This window comes from Colletotrichum costaricense, assembly GCF_030867565.1.
Source record: "Colletotrichum costaricense strain IMI 309622 chromosome Unknown Scaffold_6.1, whole genome shotgun sequence".
Classification (NCBI taxonomy): Eukaryota; Fungi; Ascomycota; class Sordariomycetes; order Glomerellales; family Glomerellaceae; genus Colletotrichum; species Colletotrichum costaricense.
In genome coordinates this window covers 465,487-487,252 of record NW_026848235.1, presented here as the reverse complement: position 1 = coordinate 487,252, position 21,766 = coordinate 465,487, and the positions used below count along the sequence as shown (strand labels likewise).

Sequence of the window (21,766 nt, the reverse complement as noted above, 5' to 3'; positions counted from 1 at the left end):
GAAAAAACGCTGGACACTTGCTGGCAATGAGTCGAGATACTAATGGAACACCGTCATCACGCATGTGGCTTGATACAACTACAGTAAATTGAAAGAGTTTGGCGAAAACTACATGAGTGAATTGAATCATTAATCAGCACGTTCACTTAGGACCAACGTCTCCAAAGTTGGCGACAGGAAACCAAGATAAGTGCGTCTTCTGCATCCATGCATTCCTAGTTGGTTATTATTGGGTGCTTACTTAGAAATTGAGTAGCAGGTAGCAGTCTTTGTCATGAATACGATGCTATTCAATTACAGATGCCACGTTGACCAAGTAAATTTACAGAAACCGCAAGAGACCAGTCCCTCGCCCATACTTGATTGAAAGGCTTTGACGGAAGGGTGTAGTAACAAGCTATCGATAGCACGGTCTCGCGACACTGTTCAGTCGACAGGGAGAATGATTCTGGCTAGGAGAACTAAACACTAACTCACACAGATCTGTTCCGAAAACTCTTGCATTTGGTGTGGTTTTTTTGCAATCGACGATATCAAATCCGCCATCGTCATTTCGATAATCATTTTCATAGTGTAGGCCATTGGGTGAGTCATAGCGTAGAGGAACGGTTCCTGTACAGTCATCATGACAATCATGAGGATCTTTAATTGGAAGAAAAGTCATTAACATTCCATGTAGGGTTTTATAGTTGAGTAATTGTAGTCAAGTCATATCGTTGTATCGATGTGAACACCGGGCAACTTACATCCATACATAATGAGATCAATACGAAGAGTACGCCGCAGTAAAATAATAGTCGGTACTTTTGAAGACCGTCGGCAACAAACTCATGTTGAATAATCCGTAGGAATACCGTGTTCAGCGAAATGTCGATTAGTAAATCAACAACTTTGTCGATAGGGTCCCAGATCTTGTGCAGATGAGTGAAATATTCCGGGTTGATAGAGTACCCTGCAACGTATATGCAGGTCACTGAAATATTAATGACCCCAACTATGGCCAACAGCCCAAATTTCATCATTTTTGCCCGTTTTTTATTTACTAGGAGAAGCCCTAGTCGATTCGCAAGTATTTGGGGAGCGAGTTGTGTTTGTAAAGTCCAGAGCATACAGCTTCCAATACCGAAACCAATGCTGCCACCCGTCAGCTAGTAAGACGAGCAGACAGGTTAAAACACGGCGGGACGTCCTACCTTTTTGAAAGGTCTCCGTGTGCTAGGAGCCAATTCATTATTGCTTGAGAGATATTGGCGAGGAGGAAGATCCAGATCCTGGGTAGAGTACGTCAGAACAGAGACTCAAATAGACCCGAGTAACTCACATCCAAGGGTACAATTTGGTCGCCGACTTTGTTCTTGAGTAGATCTGAAAGGTCTGCTGCGATGCCTTGAAAGTTGCCAGCATTGTTAAGCCTATAGTGATACCGAACAGTATCGCCGGGGCTTCGAGGGGATAAAACCCTGGGTCAGAATCTCGCGCAATCATCGAGGGTGATAAAGAGGAAGCGTGAATGAAGCATGGATGAATTCAGTTTGCAATTATTAGTTGTGGTGACTGATGTTGTGGATCGATTTAGCCATGAGTAAGGGTGGGACTTTCACGATTTAACTACTCCATCTCATCGTATGAGCATAGAGTTCGAGACTCGTCGATTCTGACTTCGTATCTCAGATGTATCCTAGTTCGCATGATCAAGCTTCGGCTAGTCTCTGACTGCAGACGCTAGACCATCCCTGCGACACAAGCTAGACGCCGGTATTTGCGGTCGATATCCGGCCCTACCCTTCTCTATATCCCTGCCAAAAAGTGTGCGATTCACTGACATGGACTATGGGACAATGAGAACATCCGTTCTGTGAAATGTCTTGCCCGTCAAGGCTGACAGTTTTGCTCACCTTCGGAAAGCTGGTCTGTTTAATGCTCTGCAAAATCCCGAGTATCATTCGACTGCCTCCTTGTTAGGGTGAAAAGTAAGTGACAAAGATCTATAACGATTCCTCTGTGGACCGGCCCGAACATAATCGCAACTTGATGCGTCTTCTCGGCAAGACGTGCCGAGGTGTCTGCCGCTGCTGAAATAATTGGAAATACATGCCGCATCGTAGTGGCGCCATCAAGGGCAGTGTGCAACTACAAGCGAGTGGACGTGATGCCACGTACATCTTATGGCTCCTCATTCTGGGTCTGATATGCAAGGGGTTGTGCAGGAAGTATGTGCGCCCTTGGGCGAGGGGCTGGGGGTGACCCCGATGTCATTCCTGTTCATTTCTTTTTCTTGCCACACTGCCAAAAGTAAGGCGCCACAGTCAGTGAATCCCGTTTTAGTAACCTACGTGCTCTACCTGGATAAGATGTCATCGATGAGATCTTCGCCGTGATGCAAAATCTTGGGTAAGCATAAGTGGAAATTTCCTTTGGTACAGGGCCCCTTATAATTGTCTTCCAGGCTCGTCAGAGAAAGATGTATCCCATCGTGCAGTGAGATGTTGCTGCGTGGTGGTCATACATCGCATACCACTTAGGTCCTGATCGTTGACGGCGTTTCAATCCGAGATGCTAGGACTGTGGATTTGTTGTCAGACTTTTTGACATGAGACGGGTTGAAGGTGCGTACGACATCGATCTCCTCTTCACACCTACCGATGTGGGATCAGTGGCATCTTAGGAGAACATTTGAGGAATCTTGAGGAATTTTGTGGAATGTGCCACGTTCGGATATCGTTGGATGTCCAAATTATACCGGGACGAGAATCAAGATCTGTAGAATGAGGCATCGTTTGCTGTTGGTTGTTGTTGACATATCCCATCGACTGTCATTTGCATGGTGCTAGTAAATAATAGGCATTTCCAGTCGTTTTGGAGTCCTGGGGTCTATGGATTTTCGGATTTGCGAAAATCAGGGAAGTGAGGACGGACTACCCAATGATTCGCTGTTGCCGTCCATGTCTACGTTCCATGTACAAGCGCCGTCTAGCATTTGTTCGAATAATCACCTTCATTCACATGACTTGTCGCGATTCTTCTCTTGGGGCTTGATAAATCATTTCTTGTTTTGATTTCCTCCTCTGGACTAAGGTTACTCAAACAGATCTATACTACAATTGTGGGAAAATATTGGGAATTACTTGAACTTACAACACAGATAGCGTTATATCGCCCTGGACCTTCGCTTTGAGATCAATGTCAACATCCAAATTCATATCTAGCTTCACCGACGGAGCTCCACTGCTGGACTTGGTCTGGAGTTGTTGATTTTGTTGGTTCTGGGGTCCAACCTGCTGTTGCGCAACTTGTCTGTGTTGCTTGGCTGGATCGTGTCGTTTACTCCTTGACCTTCGCGTTACGTACTGGACTCCGTCCTGCTGTGAGCTAGACTCCGACATGGATGCTGAAGCTCCAGTACTCAACCGCGGAGTCTCGTTCTCGATCTTCTCTTCTGTTTCGGTCTTGTGCGGTGGTTTTGCCTTTGGCGGCTGTTGCTGGGCTGGTTGCCTGTTCCCTTCTTGATCCATCTGGTCGGGCTTGGTGTAAGATGGTGTCGGATGCGACTTGTTTTCGCCGGCTTGTGTTGCAATGTTGAAGTAGCGCTCGATCTGCGTTTGTGCGTTTTGGCGAGTCGTCCCATGTGTGAGAGATATTATGACTTCGAGCTCTCGAGGATCAAGTTGTTCAGGTATGCATCGTAGTTAAGTCGTAAACATCCAAGACCGATTTGCTTATTTACCTGGAGAGACCTTCTTCCGCCGTCTAAAGTTCGAAAACGTGCATAGAATGACGTAGCCCCGCGAAGCTTGCTCATCATTCGCAGTCGAGCCGCGTGGGGACGTGTCGACTGAGGCCCATGTCGTCATGACATCACTCTCCCCTCTCGAAACCCGTCGCGGGGAACTGGAGAGCTCATGAAGACCTAGAACGTCTGATGTCCAGCCCACGTGGTATGCCTGGTACCAACGAAGCTTGAAATGCGTCTTTAAAGTTGCTTGATGTCGGACTTTTTAGACTTCGTGGATAGGACAAACCATCGACTTTGAGCGTTATTATCGGGTGCCGGTCGGGGGTGGGGCCATCGGACCGGAATGCAACTCGGAAGACCCTCGCTCATGTACCCGGCTCTCCGAGGAACGCTGGTACTATGTATTGATAAGTCCACACTTATCAGGGAGATCGCTCCGCCCCCACATTGCAGTCTGGCACTCTAGTCTGGCAGATAGGTTGCATATGGTGTCGTCTATGTCTCAAGCTCAAAATGTAGTTTTACCGACTTTCAAAGCTGACAACGACTCGCTGAGAAAATGGACGAAGTCGAGATGCAGCTGGAAATTGCGAGTCGTGCTATCAATATGGCTCAATTTGTGCAGGTAGTATACCTGTCAGGCCACCTTCACCTTCCAGAGACGCTCTCTTCTTTAGCTGTTGCTAGTGCATCGGACCGCAATTTGCACCTGGCTTGGAAATGGTGACACTACCCACGTTTGACAGATGGGAACTGATTGGCATTCCGCAAGAGCATGATCCCGTTACTCATTACAACGTGATAAGCACTATATGAATATCGACAGTACCCGTGGGTTATGACCTTGTAGTTGGGGTCTCTCCGCCTGAGGTATGAACTTGAAAGCCATCACAGAGAGTCGACTTCTCCAAGCGATTCGGATTTGTGGACCTTGAAGCTGATAGCTTAGATAGCAAATTGGCAACATTTACAAAGATATGTGGCTCCAGTCGAGGCCTGACGTGCTCCAGACCGAAACATCCAAAATAAAGTGTGTTCACATTGCCCAGAATCTAGACTAGGCGAGTGATGAACAAAGATACATTCTCAGAGCCTGCACTCCGAACGATAGTGGTGGTACCTTGAGGCAAACTTTTGGCTTAAGGAAACACAGTTTCAGCATACTTCTCCTACCAAGAGATGCCGGTACAGAACGATGGACATAATACTGCTCGCCTTTAGAGGAAGTCTCAATGGCATGAAAGCGTATCGATCGATGCTCTGGAAAAAGCTAGCCTTCTCGTCTCCATGTCTCAATCTTCGCATGACAACTTCATCTCGCTCTGCGCTACTGGAAATTAACTTGCGGTTGTATTTTGAACAAGACGACGATAAAGACGCGTAACACTGGATTGGAAGCGCGTGTAATTTTTGCATTGCGCATACTGTGGAAAAGATCTTTGGTAACGCAGGACGGATCAAGGATAATGTACTAGTAGACGGGCCTCGAATCATCGGAAGACCCGATGTGTCTCTCAGAGTCTGCATGGCAAGGCCTCCATTGGCAGCTTTCTCCGGAGGAAAATGCCGGAATTGAGGTTCCGATTATGAATATGTTGTCAGACAGTCAAAGGTGTAAGCACTCGCCCCCACGATGGTCTACCTGATGGTGGGCCGATGTCGCAAGTGGGCACGGAAACATCCTTGTGCTGCTTGTTGGCTGGCATCTAGGCATAGGACTGGCTTCTCGGCGGCTCTTGCCTCGGCGGTAGTCGGAAAAGAGTCTCAGCTAGGCAAACCGAGCTTGGCGGCCGTAAGAGTAGCTCAAGGATCGATACTAGCAGCGGCCGACTGTGGATTCATGCTAGTCAAGTGCTAGAAGAGAGATTTTCATCCCAAATCAAAGTCCCCTGATCGTGCTTACAGGCAGACCACCTCTCAGAGATCTGTGGGTCCGGCCTAGGTCAGGAAAGCTCTATGAGTGGAAAATGTAGCATGGTGCTATGAGGGTCGAAAACCATGGCACTAATGTGGCGCCACTGACCTAGCTGGTTCTCCTACGGATACGGGCGGGTTGGCATGCTTGGCCCAGCAGCTCGGTTCCGTGGTGGGAGACCGTATGCAGTAGCCTCGAAAGTGTCACTGGGGGTCCGTCCTGTTGTGTGATTGTTGGAGCCTCGCCACTCCCATGTAGTGTCTGTAAGCAGAAAGACGCGAGTGACGATGATTTTGCCCTGAAAATAAAGAGTCAGGGTGTCTGACGCTTAGCATCATGTGGCGTTACTACTCGAGACCGCCGTCTTTGCTGCAGGCGCCATTGACAAGCTGTAACTACCTTATTCGGTCGGAATCCGAGCAATGGGATGGAATCCCAGCGAAGTTTGAAACATCGTTCACGCAGCCAGACGAAGAGCATCTGTGGACTAGGTATGATAAAGTGCCGTGAAAGGCGCGAAGAAATGTCATTGGTGCATATGCGGCCTGCTGGTCCGATGTAAGGCAGTGTAGGTATTTGTTAGTCAATGGGGAACCTAAGCAGGATCTTGATGTTTCTCGCCTGCGGCACAGCAAAATTCCGGCGGAGCATCCGTAATAAGAATACTCGTAAGCTTGAAGGGCCGATAGTCGGGTCTTTACACAGCCGCGGTAGAGAAACACTCGTCGGGACGCGCACTTGACCAATATTAGACTGCTCTTGGGTCTCGAATAACAGACAGGTAGACGAGCAAACGAGAACGAAAGACTTCCGCCAGTGGATGAAGCTCGATTACAGCGCGGCAGCATCGGAACGGGATGTTCGCGCCAAGGTCAACTCTAATAAGGTGACAGGACGGGATGGAGAGTTGCACAGGTACTGAAAGCCAAGGCCAAGGCTGGGCAACCGGACCATTCTGGTAGTGAAGCTGGCAGAATGCTACATAGATCGGACCGCAATGCGACGGTGATGGCTCCAGGTACGCGGATGCAAGCAAGCAAGATGGCAGGCTGGCAGCGCGTGCCCAGCCCAGAATGGAGAGGTCATTGACGTCCAGCCCTACGTTGCAGAGTGGGACTTCGGTGGGATCAGCTGGCTTTCGTGTAGATTCCTGGGCGGAGCAACAGATTGGACAATCAAGAGGAGAAGAGCTTTGTGTCACTGGGCGACGAGACGGGAATAGGTGCAAATTGGAAGTTCAGGCGGAACTGGCAGATGCGATATCTTACCTGAGGCAGCGAGATGATCTGATAAGATTAGAAAAAACGGGGCGGCATCAGATAAAAATTTGCTTCGGCGCCATTGGAACGGCCCCACAGCCTAAAATGACACCACAGGCGATGGACCAACCAATGGCCAGCTTTTGAGGACCTCCTTCCCTGGAAATGGGTGGGCAACAGTGGGGTTCCTTCGGTTCCTTCTGCCTTGGTGTTTGTTCCTGCCGACTTGGACGCGCTGGAAAGTGACAAATTCCTTCCTGGCAGGCACACGCTTCCACTGTTGGCACCCACGCATCATTCTTTCCTTCCCGTTCCCGACCAAAACGTCCGCCAGCCGTGCGTGGCAGGTACCTTAGGCAATGGCACCTTCCGGGCTTCTAAACTGGAAGGAGTGACATCTCAGATGTATCTATGTAATCAGCATCCGTCCCCTCTTTCCCTCCTCCGACTGTCCTACGGTGGCGATGACTGGCTGTTTCCATCTTTCTCCGCTACACCTCGGCCCTGGTCATGCTTGAAGTGAAGCTTTTCTTCATCCTTAATTCTCTTGCCGAATCGCGACGAATCGTCCGGCAGAGAGGACCACCACCGGGCCCCGCAATCTGGAAGGCAAAAAGGACTTCTGTATCTCTCCGACGGCCTCCAGTGTCTCTCGGGTCCAAGGTAGAGGATCCTCCCTAATCATCCCGATTCGATCTACCTTACCAACGTTTGTTTGTAGAGAAAGCCATCCAGAAAGACAGGGCAGTAGACGACCCAACGATTCATGCAAGGCAACAAGCGCAAGCATCTCGCGATTAATGATCCTACCACTACAACCCTCCATCGCTTTGCTCCTCGGGTCTCGCCACGCGCAGGACACCATGAAAGGCTCATCGCGCGACGATCTCTCCCTCCAAGATCCGCTAGCATAGCTTCTATATACCTCATCCCGATGTGCGCCCCAAGACAAATGCCTACGGCCACGCGAACTGGTTTCCGGGCAATCTGACATGTGAGGCCCTCCGCCAGCGCCAAGATGCGACGACCAGTCGTGCCAGTGAACCGACGCTGGTAACCGAGCTGCAGCTAGAACTTCATTCGGCGCATCGGCTCACTTGACTGCCACCCTACCTCCGATTCACACGCCTACCGCCTGCGTGCCCTGTGCATCCGTCTGTTCTGCCCGTTGGAACCCAAGGTCCCAAGCAAGGAATACAACCTAGAACCCTTCCTTTCCGGACGCCTTCCAGGGGGATGGCTTCCCTGGATCCCCACATGGTCCGAGTCGCCCAACGTTCCGGGCCAAGTCAGCTCGGTAAACTGGACGCCATTTCGTAATTCTGTGTCCACGATTTCCCGTGCACGCTGCCACTGAATCATCCCGGGCTATTCGAGTGGAACGCTGGTCAGCTCTCTCCTGCCTTGGGCCTTTTCAACAGTCTGTCCCACGCGGGCAAAGTCACTCTCGGCCACCGCTGGCTCTTACATCCGATGGATCTCTCCACAGCCCAGAATTCCACTCGGGGTTAAAGGTTCTTTTGCTCTAGGTGGACACACAGCTACACGAACAAAGTGGTGCTAATGCTGCATGGGGGTGGAGAGCTAGCTCTGACCTTACACTAGTGGTGCCACCCGTCAACCATTCTTGACCTTGCCCTCGCCGAGCCGATGGCGGTTACACGACTGTCCAGCCAGCTCGCGCAGCTTTCGGCGTGTAATACTTAGACCCGGCATCTGCCCTGCCTACCAGTGGTCTTGCGTCCCGGCATCAAACTCTCTCGGACGACAACAGAAGACACCCTTTTCTGTTGCTCTCAACGCATCTGAGCCTGGCCGCTGCCAACATCATCCGCCCAGCATAGCCAGACGTTCGAACGACACAATCATGGGCTTGTTCTCCAAGAAAGCTCCTGTCGAGGAGCAGGTTGCTGCCGAACCTACTGGATCTCCCCATTACGACGAGAAGACGACGGGCGAGCACCCCGGTGATAGATCAAGCGATGACGAGCCAATCTCAAAGGACCTCCAGGCCGGTGTCGCCAAGGTCGAGGCCATGACAACCGTGTGGACAAAGCGCGATCTTATCATTGCTTACATCCTGTGAGTTGCACATACGATGCCCAGACAGGGATTGGTAGCTATCTGGACGATGACTGACTGTCTGTAAAGGATCTGGTTGTTCTATGTTGTTACCTCTATCCAGGAGGTCTCGATGCGCGTCTTGTCCCCCTTCGTCACTAGCTCTTTCGCCATGCACTCGTTGACAGCCACGACTGGTGTCATGTCAACCCTCATTGCCGGCCTGATTAAGTTACCGCTTGCCAAGATTCTCGACACATGGGGCCGTCCTCAAGGTCTCGGTATCATGCTCATCTGCTGGATTCTCGGCTTTATCATGATGGCTGCTTGCAACGGCGTCGAGACTTATGCTGCTGCGCAGGTCTTCTACTCAGTTGGGTAAGTAATGAGCTTCCCAGATGACCACCCTTGACCAGTACTAACACCCTAAAGATCCCAAGGTATCTCCTACTGCATTACTATTTTCATCGCCGATACCTCTACTCTGAAGAGCAGAGCTCTGATGCTCTCGTTCGCAACGACGCCATACATCTTCATTACCTGGGCAGCTGGCCCCATCACCGACAGTATCCTCAGAGAGGATGGCATCGGCTGGCGTTGGGGTCTTGGTATGTGGGCTATCGTTGCTCCCGTCGTTATCGGACCTCTTGTTCTCCTTTTCCTCTGGAACCAGCATAAAGCGAAGAAGATGGGCGTCATCGACAGCCGCGGTTCGATCAAGAACATCTCTGGCGCCAAGATTCTCAAGTTCCTCATTGATGTCGATGCCCTTGGCATCCTCATTCTCGCTGCCGGCATGGCACTGTTCCTGCTGCCATTCAACATCTACTCCTACCAGACGGAAGGTTGGCGCTCTCCCATGATCATTGCCTTCATTGTCGTCGGTTTCTTCTTGATCATCGGCTTCGTTGTTTACGAGAAGTTCTTCGCCCCCGTCACCTTCATTCCCTTCTCTCTTCTGATGGACAGAACCGTCTTCTTCGGTGGCATGATGTTCGTCTTTGTGTTCTTCAACTCTGCTGTCTGGGGATCCTTCTTTACTTCCATGCTCATGGTTGTCTGGAATACATCCACCTCTCAGACCACCTACATCAGCAACATTTACCGAACGGGCTCCTGCTTCTTCTCCATTATCATCTCCTGGCTCATCTACCGCACCGGACGCTTCAAGCCTTTCGCTCTTTTCTTCTGCATTCCTTTGATGATGCTCGGCGTTGGCCTCATGATTCATTTCCGTCAGCCTGACCAACCTCTCGGCTACATTATCATGACTCAAATTTTCGGTACGTCGCGCAACTCTGAAGCTCTTCAACGTTCTCGTTCCTAACATTCAATACAGTCGCGTTTGCTGGTGGACCCACTGTCATCTGCGGAGAGATGGCCATGCTCAGTCCCTCCGACCACGCCCACGTCGCCGTCATCATGGCCATCCTGGACCTCTTCGGTAGCATCGGCTCCACCGTTGGTTACACCGTCGCCACTGCCATCTGGACCGGTACTTTCAGAAAGAATATTGCAAAGTACACTCCTGCAGGCACCCCAGTCGACACCATTTATGGCGATATCTACCAGCAGCTTAGCTACGAGGTCGGCAGTCCCGAGCGCATTGGCATTCAGCGTGCCTACGGTGACTCGCAGCGCATCATGCTCATCACTAGTATCTGCCTCCTGGTCGGTGCTCTTGGCTCCGTCGCCATGTGGCGCAACCTGAACGTCAAGAAGATCAAGCAAGTGCGCGGAAACGTTGTTTGAAGAGTAGTTGACGATGATAATACCCCACATAGCCTTGCTCTATGATATAAAAGCGACTTTTTCTTCATCTAGTCGATCCATACTAAGGACCGTCAATCTACATACTATTCATTGGGTTTAATCTACAAGTTGTATAAAAAGCCATTTAAGAAACATTGATTATTAATATGAATTTCACCTTTGACTTTCACTTCAATATGCCCTGATCTTCATTATGATGAATTTAAGCATACCAAGACCGCTCCTTGTCAGGGCCTTGGTGTACTCTAAAATATTTTTCATCCTCAAGCATCTTTATGAAGGTCTTTCCTCATCACGCCCTTCAAACTCTCCTCCGAGATCTTGATATACTTATCAGGCGAGACACTATCTTCGAAAGGAACCCTCAACCACTCATCTGCCTGCGCAATCTTGCCCGCCCTCAACTTGAGATCAATAACACCCGAATACTCAAACGGCAACCCCGTCGCCTTTCGTCGTCCCAGGTCGTTGACGAAAATCCCCTTGTTGACGGTCCGGAAGCTGCAGTACCCGTTGCCGTCGGCGTCCATCTCGGCCCAGTAGACGGGGTACTGCTTGTCGAGGTAGACTTCAAAGTCCTTGTGCGCGCCGTTCCAGTGTTTGTGGTGGCGTTTGAGGAAGGCGTAGGGGACGTGGATTTGGGCGCCGTGGTCTGTCATGCAGGAGTCTGTTGTGAAAAGAGCTAGAAGGGGTAATGGGTCGCGAGCGGCCCAGGCGTGGCAGTAGATTGTGGGGAGGGATTCGAGGTCTTTCGGGGGTGTGGTGGCCATTTTGATGGGGTTTGGGGGGCTTCAAAAGGTGTAGTGGGCGACTGGAAGTGACTGAACCTCCCAGATTTAGGTTCATTGAATCGAGGTGGTTCGACGCGTTCAAGGTGACTCACAGAATCGTGTCTTAATTCTGACTTTACGAGGAGGAACGACCTCGTCTTTTTATCGATCAAGAAGGTCGCCCAGGGTCGGGATGGTGGTTGGGGAAGCTCCGTCACGAACTTGACTGAAGATCGAATGAAACCGGAGGCGTCAAGTGGTGTTGATCGGACGAAGAACGGATGTGACGTGATGGGTTCCATGTGGCTTACCCGGGTTGCGGAGCGAAGGATTTGGAGATGTGTGGGCAGTGAGTTAACCAGAAAATGAAACGAGAAATTCAGATAACTAACTTACTAACAGAATCGATTATTCGGCCAGATAAAAGCACTTCAAAGAGCAGTTCATGCCCAAAGCCTTGAGTATACCTACTTAGCTGCCTCGAGCTATTGGGCATGTTGATGAATACTGGTCTCACGGTTGAAAGCAATGCCCAACCCATAAAGCCTGACGATTCATTCCCAGGTGCATTGAGCGGTCCGAGCATCTTTCTCCTTCATGAGATACCGGGTGAATTCGCAGAGATGTATTAGGACTACGCACGCCACGCGTGGCGGTCTTTCGTATTGGAATTACTGTTTTCAGTTGAGCGCGTGCTTAGGGCATACTATATATACCGCGTAGTCAGAAAGTATACTGTATTGTGTGTTTTCCTTTTGAGAGCCTGGTCATGTCGAGGTCGATCTTCTGGGCTTGTAAAGCTGGGCGGAAACCAACTCTAACAAGGACTCCGATTCGGGAGCGTTAAGCAGAGCACACTCGTGAAGTCCTACCCTTACTGTAAAGAGCATATCCAATCGACCTACTCGCCGTTGGCGGGCCTTGCAGGCTGCACCTTTCATTGGCCATGGAATGCTTACATTTCGCCTTTCGTGAGTAAGATGGTTGCCTGGACCTCAACTGGGCTGCAACATCATGCCCAATTAACTACGTCGAAACCAGATCACGACATAAACAATACTCTCTCGGTTTCGACTATAAGCAAGAGAAACTTTCTTTACTCGCAGCCTGATGGCCATGCCTTCAGGAATGTGTTTCTTCTCCTTGTTTACAACTATGTCCAAGCAATCGATCGGCTTCATACATCAAGTCTCGAGGTCCTCCGGCGCCTATCTACGACCCTTCAAGATAGCCAAGCCACACGCAGAGAACATCAACAAATTTCCCAGCTTCTCACACATGCCAACAGGAGCACAGTGGCTCTGGTGGACGTAGATCGTACTCGACAGTTTGGAGCAGCTTTTGAGGCAGTCACGTACCGAGATGGCTTCGAGGAAGTCGTGGTCAATGACGAAGAGCGCCCCGTCAGTCTCTGTCTTTGTTGCAGAAAGTTTATCCGAACGCGACCCAATATCTTCGTAAGAATTCGCGGGGGATGACGAGGAGGACGAGGCTTTTTGGGAGAATCATCACACGACTTTCTTCCAGCTCATGGATTGTTGTTACATTTCAGATCAAGGCTGCCATTTGTGTCATCTCATATGGCAGGCTTTCCGAGTTCAAAGGCAACGACAACACGATCCTATCACGGGTATCATGACAGAGGCTTATAAGCTGATATGGCACAAAGGGAGCTTCAAGCTTTCAGTCACACGTCGTATGGAGAGCTTTTCTGACGATCACACCCTCCTCCTCAAATCCAATCCAGGTAGTGGGCAGAAACAGGAAGACAATGAATTCAAAGGAATTCGATGCAACTATTCTAGATCTCGGTAAGCTCCGCTCACAGGTACCTATGATCAGACCATTATGTTGACGAAGATCTCAATCAAGGACCTCCTGGCAAATACCCAAATACATTTCACCCAAGCATCGGGGACAGCACCGACTCTCACCAAGTTATCGCGCAGCTTCCTGCCCGGTTGAAAATTTGGCGATCGTCTCATGATAATTGCCGCCGGTCGTCCCAACAAAAGCCGACCAGACTTGTCCGAATCGACTGGACGAATCAGAAGATAGGTGTTGTGCATGATATCGACTCCGACGAAGAGTATATTGCACTCAGCTATCGATGGGGTGATTCTGCATCCGCATACTGCTTAACGACAAAGACTATGACAGAATTGTCTGCGGTTGGTGGTGTCAGAATGGAGTGCTTGCCTCAAGTTATCAAGGACGCCTGTCGCGGGTGTAGCTGTGTTGGTGTGAAGTATCTGTGGGTCGACAGGCTTTGCATACTTCAAGATAGGGTCGACGACTGGGATACGGAGGCATCTAGAATGGCTTCGGTATACGGCAACGGTCTTTGCACAATAGCTTGCGAGCTGTGCCGCTCATGATGACCAGATTCTCTCCAGGAAACGTAAACGTCTCTGTCATCAGCCCCTTCGTCTGAGCCGGTGTCCGCTCACCTCGGAACTCTCCCAGGAACCTTTGCTGGCGGTACCTCGTTGTGTCCATCTTTATGTGGAAAAAGATCAGACGAGCTCTCTTGCAACGCGTGGTTGGGTCTTCCAGGAGCGACTTCTTTCACGAAGGACCATCTATTTTGCCGAAGAGCAAGTCTACTGGGAATTTTTCGAACAGAAGGCCAACGATTCCTGGCCAGAGGGATGGAACTCGAAAAAGGAATCGTATCACCAGCAAATCGCAGAGATGGCCGAGGACATAGACCATTCGAAGGCAATGGCTGAATGGGACAATGTCGTTCAGGCTTACACGGAGACGTCATTCTCAAAAGGCAAGGACAGATTACCAGGTCTTTCTGGTCTCGCACACGATTTTGAAAGCCGATGCCTCAATGAACAAGATACTTATCTTGCCGGTATGTGGAAATCTCACATCATACAAAATCTTCGCTGGATGGCTCGAGCATTTCCCGGCAGTACCCTTTACAAATATTCTCGATTCAACTTTCCCGAAAAGTATAGAGCCCCTTCTTGGTCATGGACTAGCCTTGATCTACCAGTTGAGTGTGGCTTTTCGATGGGGTATGGAAAAGAGAGCTCTCTCGGAGACTTCAGGGATGCGCAGCTGAGCTTCAAAGGCAATGATCCGCACGGTGCAATGTGCGACGGATGGCTGAAGCTCTCAGGATTCTTGAATCAAGTCACGGTCAATTGGGCCGATTTCGTTCTGAGACAAGGGGGTATTGATGGGATTAAACACGTCATCCGAGGGCCTCAAGGAGATGTTCTGGATGGTCTGAGTTTTGACAAAGTGCATTTGGACTTCAATATGCACAACGTTTGGCCATGGCCCGAAATCCTGAGCAGACAGATATTTTGTCTTCCTTTGGTACACTATGATCTTGGCGACTCAAAGTACTACAACAAATGTTTCTGTTTGTTTCTAGCTCACAAAGGAAATTCTTTTCATCCTCGGCCGAGGAAGAAGAGACTGATAACCTCAAAGAGAGAGAATGCAGTTGAATATCAAAGAATTGGGGCGGGAGTGGTTTCTTATGAGTACGAACATAGCAGGTTGTGGGGTGAGTGGCTAGCGAGGAGTCCAAGGCAGGACGTTGTAATTCGTTAGCTAGACTCCAAGGTAGCTGAAATCCTCCCTTTAACGCTCAGACTCCTTTCTCTCAACGTCGATTGTCTCTTATTCTGAGGGCCGAGCTCCGTTCCAGTATGACTGACCCGAAAGCCTTCAAAGAACCCAATGCAGGCATGAAGCACATTCTATCATCATCGATGAGTCTTTTGACAGTATGAGATATTGAGTCTATGTTGCAAAAATGAAATCATAAAAACTCTGAAGCTTGAAACACGTAACAATAAGTCAGCACCAGCCTGCTCTATCGCCTCGACCCCGGAATCACCGCAGTCACTTCAGCACAAACGAGCAATGAAACCTACACTTTCGCGAGCAGTCCAGGTCAATCATCGCTCTAGGTAGTATCGTCACCTCGTATCTCGTTGGAACCTGCATCGGCGGTCTCCAGTCAGGCTGGCTCGTAGACAATTCAGTCTTCATTATGTACGCAGTGTCGGCCAGCCAGTCTTATACATCTAGTCCCCCCTGTCGCCGCAGGGAGAGATATTAGGCGTAGTGGTGCTTTTCAGGAAACGAGAGACATTCAGCTTGGTAAATGGGTTCGTAGAATGCTGGAAGTAATAGTGCTATCATTAGAGACAGAGACTAATGGCGCTGTTGTATTTGAACTCGGAGGATAGCGATAGTGGGGAATTTGGATCATATAGTGAGCGACTACTACATGTAGGTTTTAAGACTCTCGGGGTATGAATTGATCTTTCTTTCGCCTCACTACAAAGAATGCTGTCAAATTCACGCAGCCACGAGTACTCAATAGTGCAACTTCTTGTTGACCACATTAATGAGAGGCTTGCCAGCATCTATACGCTCCAAGTTTGCCTCCAGAACTCCTAGAACTCGCTCCCAGTATCCATCTGTTCTCCAACTGACGTGAGGTGTAATGAAGACATTGGGCGCCTTCCACAGTGGGTGATCTTTCGGAAGCGGCTCCGGATCCGTGACGTCCAAAGCAGCCGCCCGGATCTTACCACCCTCGAGAGCTTCGATAAGGGAGTCGGTCTGAATCAAGGGACCTCTGGCAACATTTGAAACAAAAGTCTTCCGCTTTGACAAGATCTCAAATTGCTCTTTGCCAATCAGTCCTTTCGTCTCCTCTGTTAAAGGCAGACCGAGTACCAATAGATCGAGGTCTTGGCTCAAGAAGTTGTTAATGGCTTCTTTGGAAGCGCCGTGGAACCACTTAGCAGGGACCAGTCCATCGGGGTCTCCAGTGCCGGGAACGCAGTAGCTGTCGTCTTTGCGAGACTCGAGTGTTGCGCGCTCGCTTCTCGTATACGCATACACCTCCATTCCCATTGCTTGCGCAACCTTACCACACTGGCGCCCTATGGCACCATAACCCAGAACACCCCTAAGTCGATCGAGTCAGCAGCTCCTTCTTTCCCTCACGAAGAACAGCGCGGGCGATGACTTACATGCGAAGTCCGACTGAGTCTTCAAAGTCTACTTCCATCGGGCCTTCCCAAAATCCTTCCTTCATGTGATTATGATAGCGCTGGAAATGGTGCTGGTGCGCGAGCCATGAACCAATGACCCATTCCGCGATCTGGGGCCTGCAGATCACGTCAGTCACCAGGTTATTGCATGAAACCAGTAGTAGCACAGTAAGAACTCACGGATGGCAGCCATTTGTAGTGCAAAATGAAACCTTAGGGTCCTTGTAGACATCGTGGTCGAGCCATCTATCGGCGCCTGCAGAGGTCAACTGCACGAAGCGAACCTTAGACAAGCGATGAGCAGACGGCGGGTTGAAGGCCATGAAAATCGTCACATCTTCCCACACCTCATCCGGCAGCTCATCTGGCAGAAGAAAGCCGCCACCAGGCCTCAAGTTGGACTCCCAGCAGACTTTCAGGCCGGCGAAGCGCTGAGAGATCCTGCTTGTCCATTTCGTGTCTTCCGGCGCTGAGAGAAATACCAAGAGCTTGTCTCCTGCCAAGGGGCTTTGACGGTTTCCAAGATCTCCCATCTTGATGATCTGGTCTTTGTCGCGGTCGTTCAACGCCAAGAGTTGGAAACTGTTGTGCTGAGGTTATTCTCAAGCTTGGTCCGCGGCAAAGTGCTTCGACAGTCTACTGCTTGGAATTTAACAAAGAGTATCCACGGTAGAGGGTTTCCGATAAGGAATCTACGGGCTCTGATAGGCTAAAAATGGGAAAATGACTGGGTATTACTTAGTAAATCAATCGTTTGTCAGACGTGGGCCCCCCGGTACTCCGCAGTCGTCCCGAGACCGGGAACTATCCGCGATACCGGCTGTCTATCAGCAGCGCAAAGAACCCGGGCCGGCGTGGTGTTGACCTCCCTATCTGACAGATAACGAGCCTTTACCTTGGTCCGGCATGGGCAGGCCGATATGAACCGGATATCCCTCTCAGTTCCCGGTACGAATTAACATTTTCTGCTTCAAACACGGTGGACACGCTTGTAAAGCTGAGCGTGGGCTAGCGCACGAGTCAGCACTTACGCGCCGACACGGTTACCAACAGAGATCATCCGACCGCAGCTGAGAATACAATTTCCTAATCAAGCCTTTCTTACATGATGGACGAACGAATCACTTGTACCATCGTCAGGAGATCTTGGATCCAGTAGACGAGATACAAGCCTCGAGTCCCCAGGCAGAGTGGCCGCCATCTCCGCCTACCCCAGCTTGTACTGTTGCGGGGTTGCATGTTTAATATGCCTCAACCCCCGCCAGCCTCAGCAACTCTGGAGTAAGCTCAGGTTTCTCCAACGGCTCCATTCTTCTATTGTCAACAGTCCCATCCGGCAGGGTTGGCTGATTTGTCCTCGGAACAATGTTGTCATGAGGCCAATGCGTCGTAGCCAGCCACTCGTCGAAGGCTTTCTTCTTGGCTTCGAGGGCTGCCTTCGTCGCAAAAGATGCAGGAGCATACGACACATATGTGATGGTCCGTATGGTATTGCTCTTTGATGTTGGCTCGGCCCCGAAGTGGATCAGTCGCGAATCCCAGATGATCAAATCACCTGGTTCCGCGACAACCTTCTGCTCCCGATAGCCTTCCTTCTCGAACCATGCAATCTGCTCAGTCGTGTAGTTGAAAAAGTCTATTCGCGTCCACTCCGACTTGTCGGTATGCTCTCTGAAAAACGACTCGGTGATCTTGTGCGTTCCCGGGTATACCGTCAATCCGCCGTCCTCGATGCCAGCCTTTGAGAGGTTCACTATGCCCTGAACGCACTCTAGGCCTTGTCTGTATGGGCTCTGGTCGACATGAGGCCACTTTTTTCTGGGAATATGACCTTGGCGTCTTGGAAGTGTGATGTTCAGGGCATCAAAGGAGACGATAAGGTCGCGGGTATTCCATACGTTCGCGAAGACGTCGATCACGCCTGGTTCCAGGCGTATGTCCCACATGAACTTCTCGTGCACAACTCCGTAATGGTTCACTGTGTTGATTCCGGAGATGAATGGCAGATTGTCGGGGGTCCATGTTGTGGGGTCTGCTAGATCCAACGCGGCGTTGTCGAAGGACTTGAGCCACGCGAAGGCCTTTTGCTGATACTCGATAGCTTTATTGTAAGGGATTACCGATGGAATGACCGCAAAGCCATGCTCAGTGAATTGTCTGTACCAATATGGTCTCGTCATCTTCAATTTGATATTGGAATTATGGATGGTGCGAAAATCTTACTTTCTTCCAAGGAAAGGAGGTATGTGACTCTTCACGCAATGGAAGAGTCCTGTACATATTGTTTTTATGCATTGAGTTGTTTTTACCAAGCATAAACCATCCAAAGAGGGGTATGATTAGTGTATCTACCATGGGAATCACGGAAGACTTGCGAGTGATGAGGTGCTCTCACAGCATCCACTTCAATCTGGCGGGACTCATCATGGCTGCATTACACCCGAGAACTCCTGCGAAGTCGGCGCGTCTGGCCATGGGAGACTTTGTCAGCTGGGTAGCGAAACGCCTCTCAATCGCAAATGACATCACAAAATTCGTAGTCGAAGCGAGAAAGGTGCTTTTGGCTGCCTAACAGCGAGAACTGTACTTCTATATTATTTGGAAAAAGGTTTGGGACTTTGAACTTCAAGTTGACAGCTTTTCTATGAGCATCATAACGATACTCTACAAGGGCTATTGCCGCCCCATTAACATGATCATGCCTCAAATCTCCGAGTTCAAAGAGAAACGCTCTTGCTCGACTCTTCCTCCGGAATATCCTCCAGCGGCTTCGCGTCGATTGATCGAACGGCAAAATAGGTTGGGATAAGTGCTAAACCCCATAGACCGAAATTGACGCTGGCGGCGGCAATGAGCTTCGAATGGTATTAGCTTGTTATCGACGAATCATATAAAGAAACAGCCCCTCACGTCTCATGACTTCTTCAATGGATGAGGAGCACTTACAGGAGCATGCGTAGAGCTAATACCTGACGCCACCGCGCCTCCAGCCGCTTCAACGGCTCGAACCGTTGATGTAAATCGGATGATCTCAGCGTTATCACGCGCCATGTAGCCAGCAAGCCAGTAACCATAGTTGTATGCCAATGCGCTGCCACCAGTCAACACATGTGATCAAAAAGGGTAAAAGATGTTGGGTGGGACTCACAAATTAACCTGCAAGAGGATGTAAAGCGCCCATCCACGGCCGAAACCGCTGTCGACCCAATCCAAAGCAGGAGCTTTCAACCCATATTCTCGCTGAATGACAATTGCCCACACCCAGGTCCCCCCAAATAGTGCCATGATTCCGAAGTAAGCGAATCGGGCCCGCTGATTGATAGTGAATCGCTTCCAGTCCAGAAAGTTGCCGAATATGAAGTTTGCAGTAATCTGAGCCAGTGCAGAGACTAGGGATGCCAAAGCACGGGAGCGAACGGAGAAGTAAAGTGACAAGTAAGATCCCGCATATGATAGTAGAAATGTAGCGTAGAAGAAGAAGGGGAAACTTCATATCTTGTCAGCATCGCATCCCTGATCGAGGCCCTCTCTCACGGCCCGGCCACTTACACTAGCAAGAAGTCTTTGCGAATGAGAATTTTGGCAACACCCTTTAGTTCTAGTACCGTGGGAATCCGCTCAGCCTTTGCTACTTTTCTTCCATCTTGGCGTTGGACCTTTTCGGGAGGAGACAGAAGCATTGCTACAAAAGGCCCCAGACATTCTGGAAATGGTTAGAGAATGATAGTGAGACTGCAAAAAGCCAAGAACTTACGCAAAGCTACGAAGACGATGTAGGTCCTGTAATCTAGCTTTCCCGTTGTCTTGCCAGTCGCATCTGAGGAAAGTCAACACTTTTTCTCCGTAAAGTGCAACTCTGCTTCACTTACTGAACGCAAGGTTGATAGCACCTCCAACGATTGATCCGCCCTGAAGCTCGTCAGCACTTTTGGTATAGATGTAGAAGCCCCGTCCCATGACCACTGACATTTCTATACGCCAGCCAGTAGGCCAGATACCTGCCGCGTTTCTGGTCTTCCGGATCTACGCTTCGAAGTTAGATGGATTCTAGTAGACCGGCCAAGGCTAAGACGACTTACAACTGATCATGATCGCGCCTTCTGCAGCCCAGAAAACACCAGCAGTGATACCACAAGCAGCAGAACCAACGTAGACGAACCACTCATTGCCGTAACGGTTGTTTGTGTACAGCGACGCTGAGTACAGAGCACTGGATTGGATTAACCCACGTACTTGGAAAATTCCACTCATCTCAAACTGAAGGCTGGAGGTGACTTACTATCCCGTCGTGCCAAAGATCAAGGCATTTTTGAGGCCAATCCTGTTGGCGACCACACTTCCCATGGAACATGTTACAACCATCATAACTCCTAAAACGGCATTCGCGGACCTTTAAGGTCAATCAGTTGAAGGGGTTCGGCGAATGGGAATACTTCAAAGTTTGAACAGAGACTTACATAACGAGGTATGGAGTCTGTTGACCACCTGCACCCGTCGATTGCATGGCATTGTAAAGGCCCGGGGCGAAGAATGCGCAAAGGCCAATAACAGTGGCCTGAAAAAAGACAGTTCGGTACCATGTCCGTTTGCCGATGCCAGAAGCTTCAAACTCCGGTACTGCATCCTCGCCAATTGCCGAGTGTGCCTCAATTGGTTGAGACTTTAGGGAAGCCATGTTGCACGGACTGTCTTGGGTCGCAGGCGAACAATGTTCTGTCAACAGACTGTAGATAGCAATCGCGAGATAGGTAAAAGCTGGCTTCAGAAAGCTCCTCTGAGATCGCCAGGTTGAACGACAGCCCAGACTCGGAACACAATCTGAAGACTACGCACTTTCAAAGTCATGAAGGTAAAGTTGAAATATCTTCCACATCCTGGTACTGTTTCCCCGATAGCGGTGGCTCAGTGTGTCGCGATCTGAGTTATCATGGCGTGCTTAATATGTCTCCACATCGAGTGCAAAGACACGCGAAGGATTCTCGACTGTCACAATGAGACTCTGGTATCCTTGGCTCAGTTGTTCTACTGATGCCTCTAAGAAACGTTCAAAGACCTTTGGACTCAAGGCAGGGGGTACAAGGGGGGATTGCACCATTTTGAAACCCACAAAACTGCATCCCCTCGTGGCATTTTGGTGATATTGGCTCACCGCGTCTTGTCACGCCAATCAACACCTAAATGTCTTTCCTTGATGCGCAATCCTTATCCGTGAATCAAAT

The 21,766-nt window shown here is 49.9% G+C and overlaps 9 protein-coding genes across 9 annotated transcripts; 3 read left to right on the top strand and 6 right to left on the bottom strand.

The window, feature by feature from the left end:
- Nucleotides 1–468: 468 nt before the first annotated feature.
- Nucleotides 469–1,485, bottom strand: CCOS01_06385 (uncharacterized protein; the record flags this gene model as incomplete). The annotated part of the gene is made up of 4 exons (XM_060454554.1): nucleotides 469–642; nucleotides 747–1,134; nucleotides 1,194–1,271; nucleotides 1,322–1,485. 4 exons carry the CDS (start codon nucleotides 1,483–1,485, stop codon nucleotides 469–471), a joined length of 804 nt encoding a protein of 267 aa, XP_060314254.1.
- Nucleotides 1,486–3,131: 1,646 nt separating this feature from the next.
- Nucleotides 3,132–3,851, bottom strand: CCOS01_06384 (uncharacterized protein; the record flags this gene model as incomplete). Its single annotated transcript, XM_060454553.1, has 2 exons — nucleotides 3,132–3,652; nucleotides 3,725–3,851. The coding sequence occupies 2 exons, from the start codon at nucleotides 3,849–3,851 to the stop codon at nucleotides 3,132–3,134; spliced, it is 648 nt and encodes a 215-aa protein (XP_060314253.1).
- A 456-nt stretch (nucleotides 3,852–4,307) lies between these two features.
- Nucleotides 4,308–4,460, top strand: CCOS01_06383 (uncharacterized protein; the record flags this gene model as incomplete). Its single annotated transcript, XM_060454552.1, has 1 exon — nucleotides 4,308–4,460. One exon carries the CDS (start codon nucleotides 4,308–4,310, stop codon nucleotides 4,458–4,460), a length of 153 nt encoding a protein of 50 aa, XP_060314252.1.
- Nucleotides 4,461–8,774: 4,314 nt separating this feature from the next.
- CCOS01_06382 (major facilitator superfamily transporter) lies at nucleotides 8,775–10,720 on the top strand (the record flags this gene model as incomplete). The annotated part of the gene is made up of 4 exons (XM_060454551.1): nucleotides 8,775–8,989; nucleotides 9,059–9,346; nucleotides 9,401–10,251; nucleotides 10,308–10,720. The coding sequence occupies 4 exons, from the start codon at nucleotides 8,775–8,777 to the stop codon at nucleotides 10,718–10,720; spliced, it is 1,767 nt and encodes a 588-aa protein (XP_060314251.1).
- A 284-nt stretch (nucleotides 10,721–11,004) lies between these two features.
- Nucleotides 11,005–11,511, bottom strand: CCOS01_06381 (uncharacterized protein; the record flags this gene model as incomplete). Its single annotated transcript, XM_060454550.1, has 1 exon — nucleotides 11,005–11,511. One exon carries the CDS (start codon nucleotides 11,509–11,511, stop codon nucleotides 11,005–11,007), a length of 507 nt encoding a protein of 168 aa, XP_060314250.1.
- A 2,186-nt stretch (nucleotides 11,512–13,697) lies between these two features.
- On the top strand, nucleotides 13,698–13,889 carry CCOS01_06380 (heterokaryon incompatibility protein; the record flags this gene model as incomplete). Its single annotated transcript, XM_060454549.1, has 1 exon — nucleotides 13,698–13,889. The coding sequence occupies one exon, from the start codon at nucleotides 13,698–13,700 to the stop codon at nucleotides 13,887–13,889; it is 192 nt and encodes a 63-aa protein (XP_060314249.1).
- Nucleotides 13,890–15,861: 1,972 nt separating this feature from the next.
- CCOS01_06379 (D-isomer specific 2-hydroxyacid dehydrogenase) lies at nucleotides 15,862–17,080 on the bottom strand (the record flags this gene model as incomplete). The annotated part of the gene is made up of 3 exons (XM_060454548.1): nucleotides 15,862–16,462; nucleotides 16,527–16,664; nucleotides 16,728–17,080. 3 exons carry the CDS (start codon nucleotides 17,078–17,080, stop codon nucleotides 15,862–15,864), a joined length of 1,092 nt encoding a protein of 363 aa, XP_060314248.1.
- A 708-nt stretch (nucleotides 17,081–17,788) lies between these two features.
- CCOS01_06378 (phytanoyl-CoA dioxygenase) lies at nucleotides 17,789–18,727 on the bottom strand (the record flags this gene model as incomplete). Its single annotated transcript, XM_060454547.1, has 1 exon — nucleotides 17,789–18,727. One exon carries the CDS (start codon nucleotides 18,725–18,727, stop codon nucleotides 17,789–17,791), a length of 939 nt encoding a protein of 312 aa, XP_060314247.1.
- A 537-nt stretch (nucleotides 18,728–19,264) lies between these two features.
- Nucleotides 19,265–21,222, bottom strand: CCOS01_06377 (uncharacterized protein; the record flags this gene model as incomplete). Its single annotated transcript, XM_060454546.1, has 10 exons — nucleotides 19,265–19,402; nucleotides 19,494–19,638; nucleotides 19,696–20,034; nucleotides 20,097–20,250; nucleotides 20,302–20,364; nucleotides 20,417–20,456; nucleotides 20,515–20,570; nucleotides 20,627–20,757; nucleotides 20,827–20,937; nucleotides 21,005–21,222. The coding sequence occupies 10 exons, from the start codon at nucleotides 21,220–21,222 to the stop codon at nucleotides 19,265–19,267; spliced, it is 1,395 nt and encodes a 464-aa protein (XP_060314246.1).
- Nucleotides 21,223–21,766: the final 544 nt, after the last annotated feature.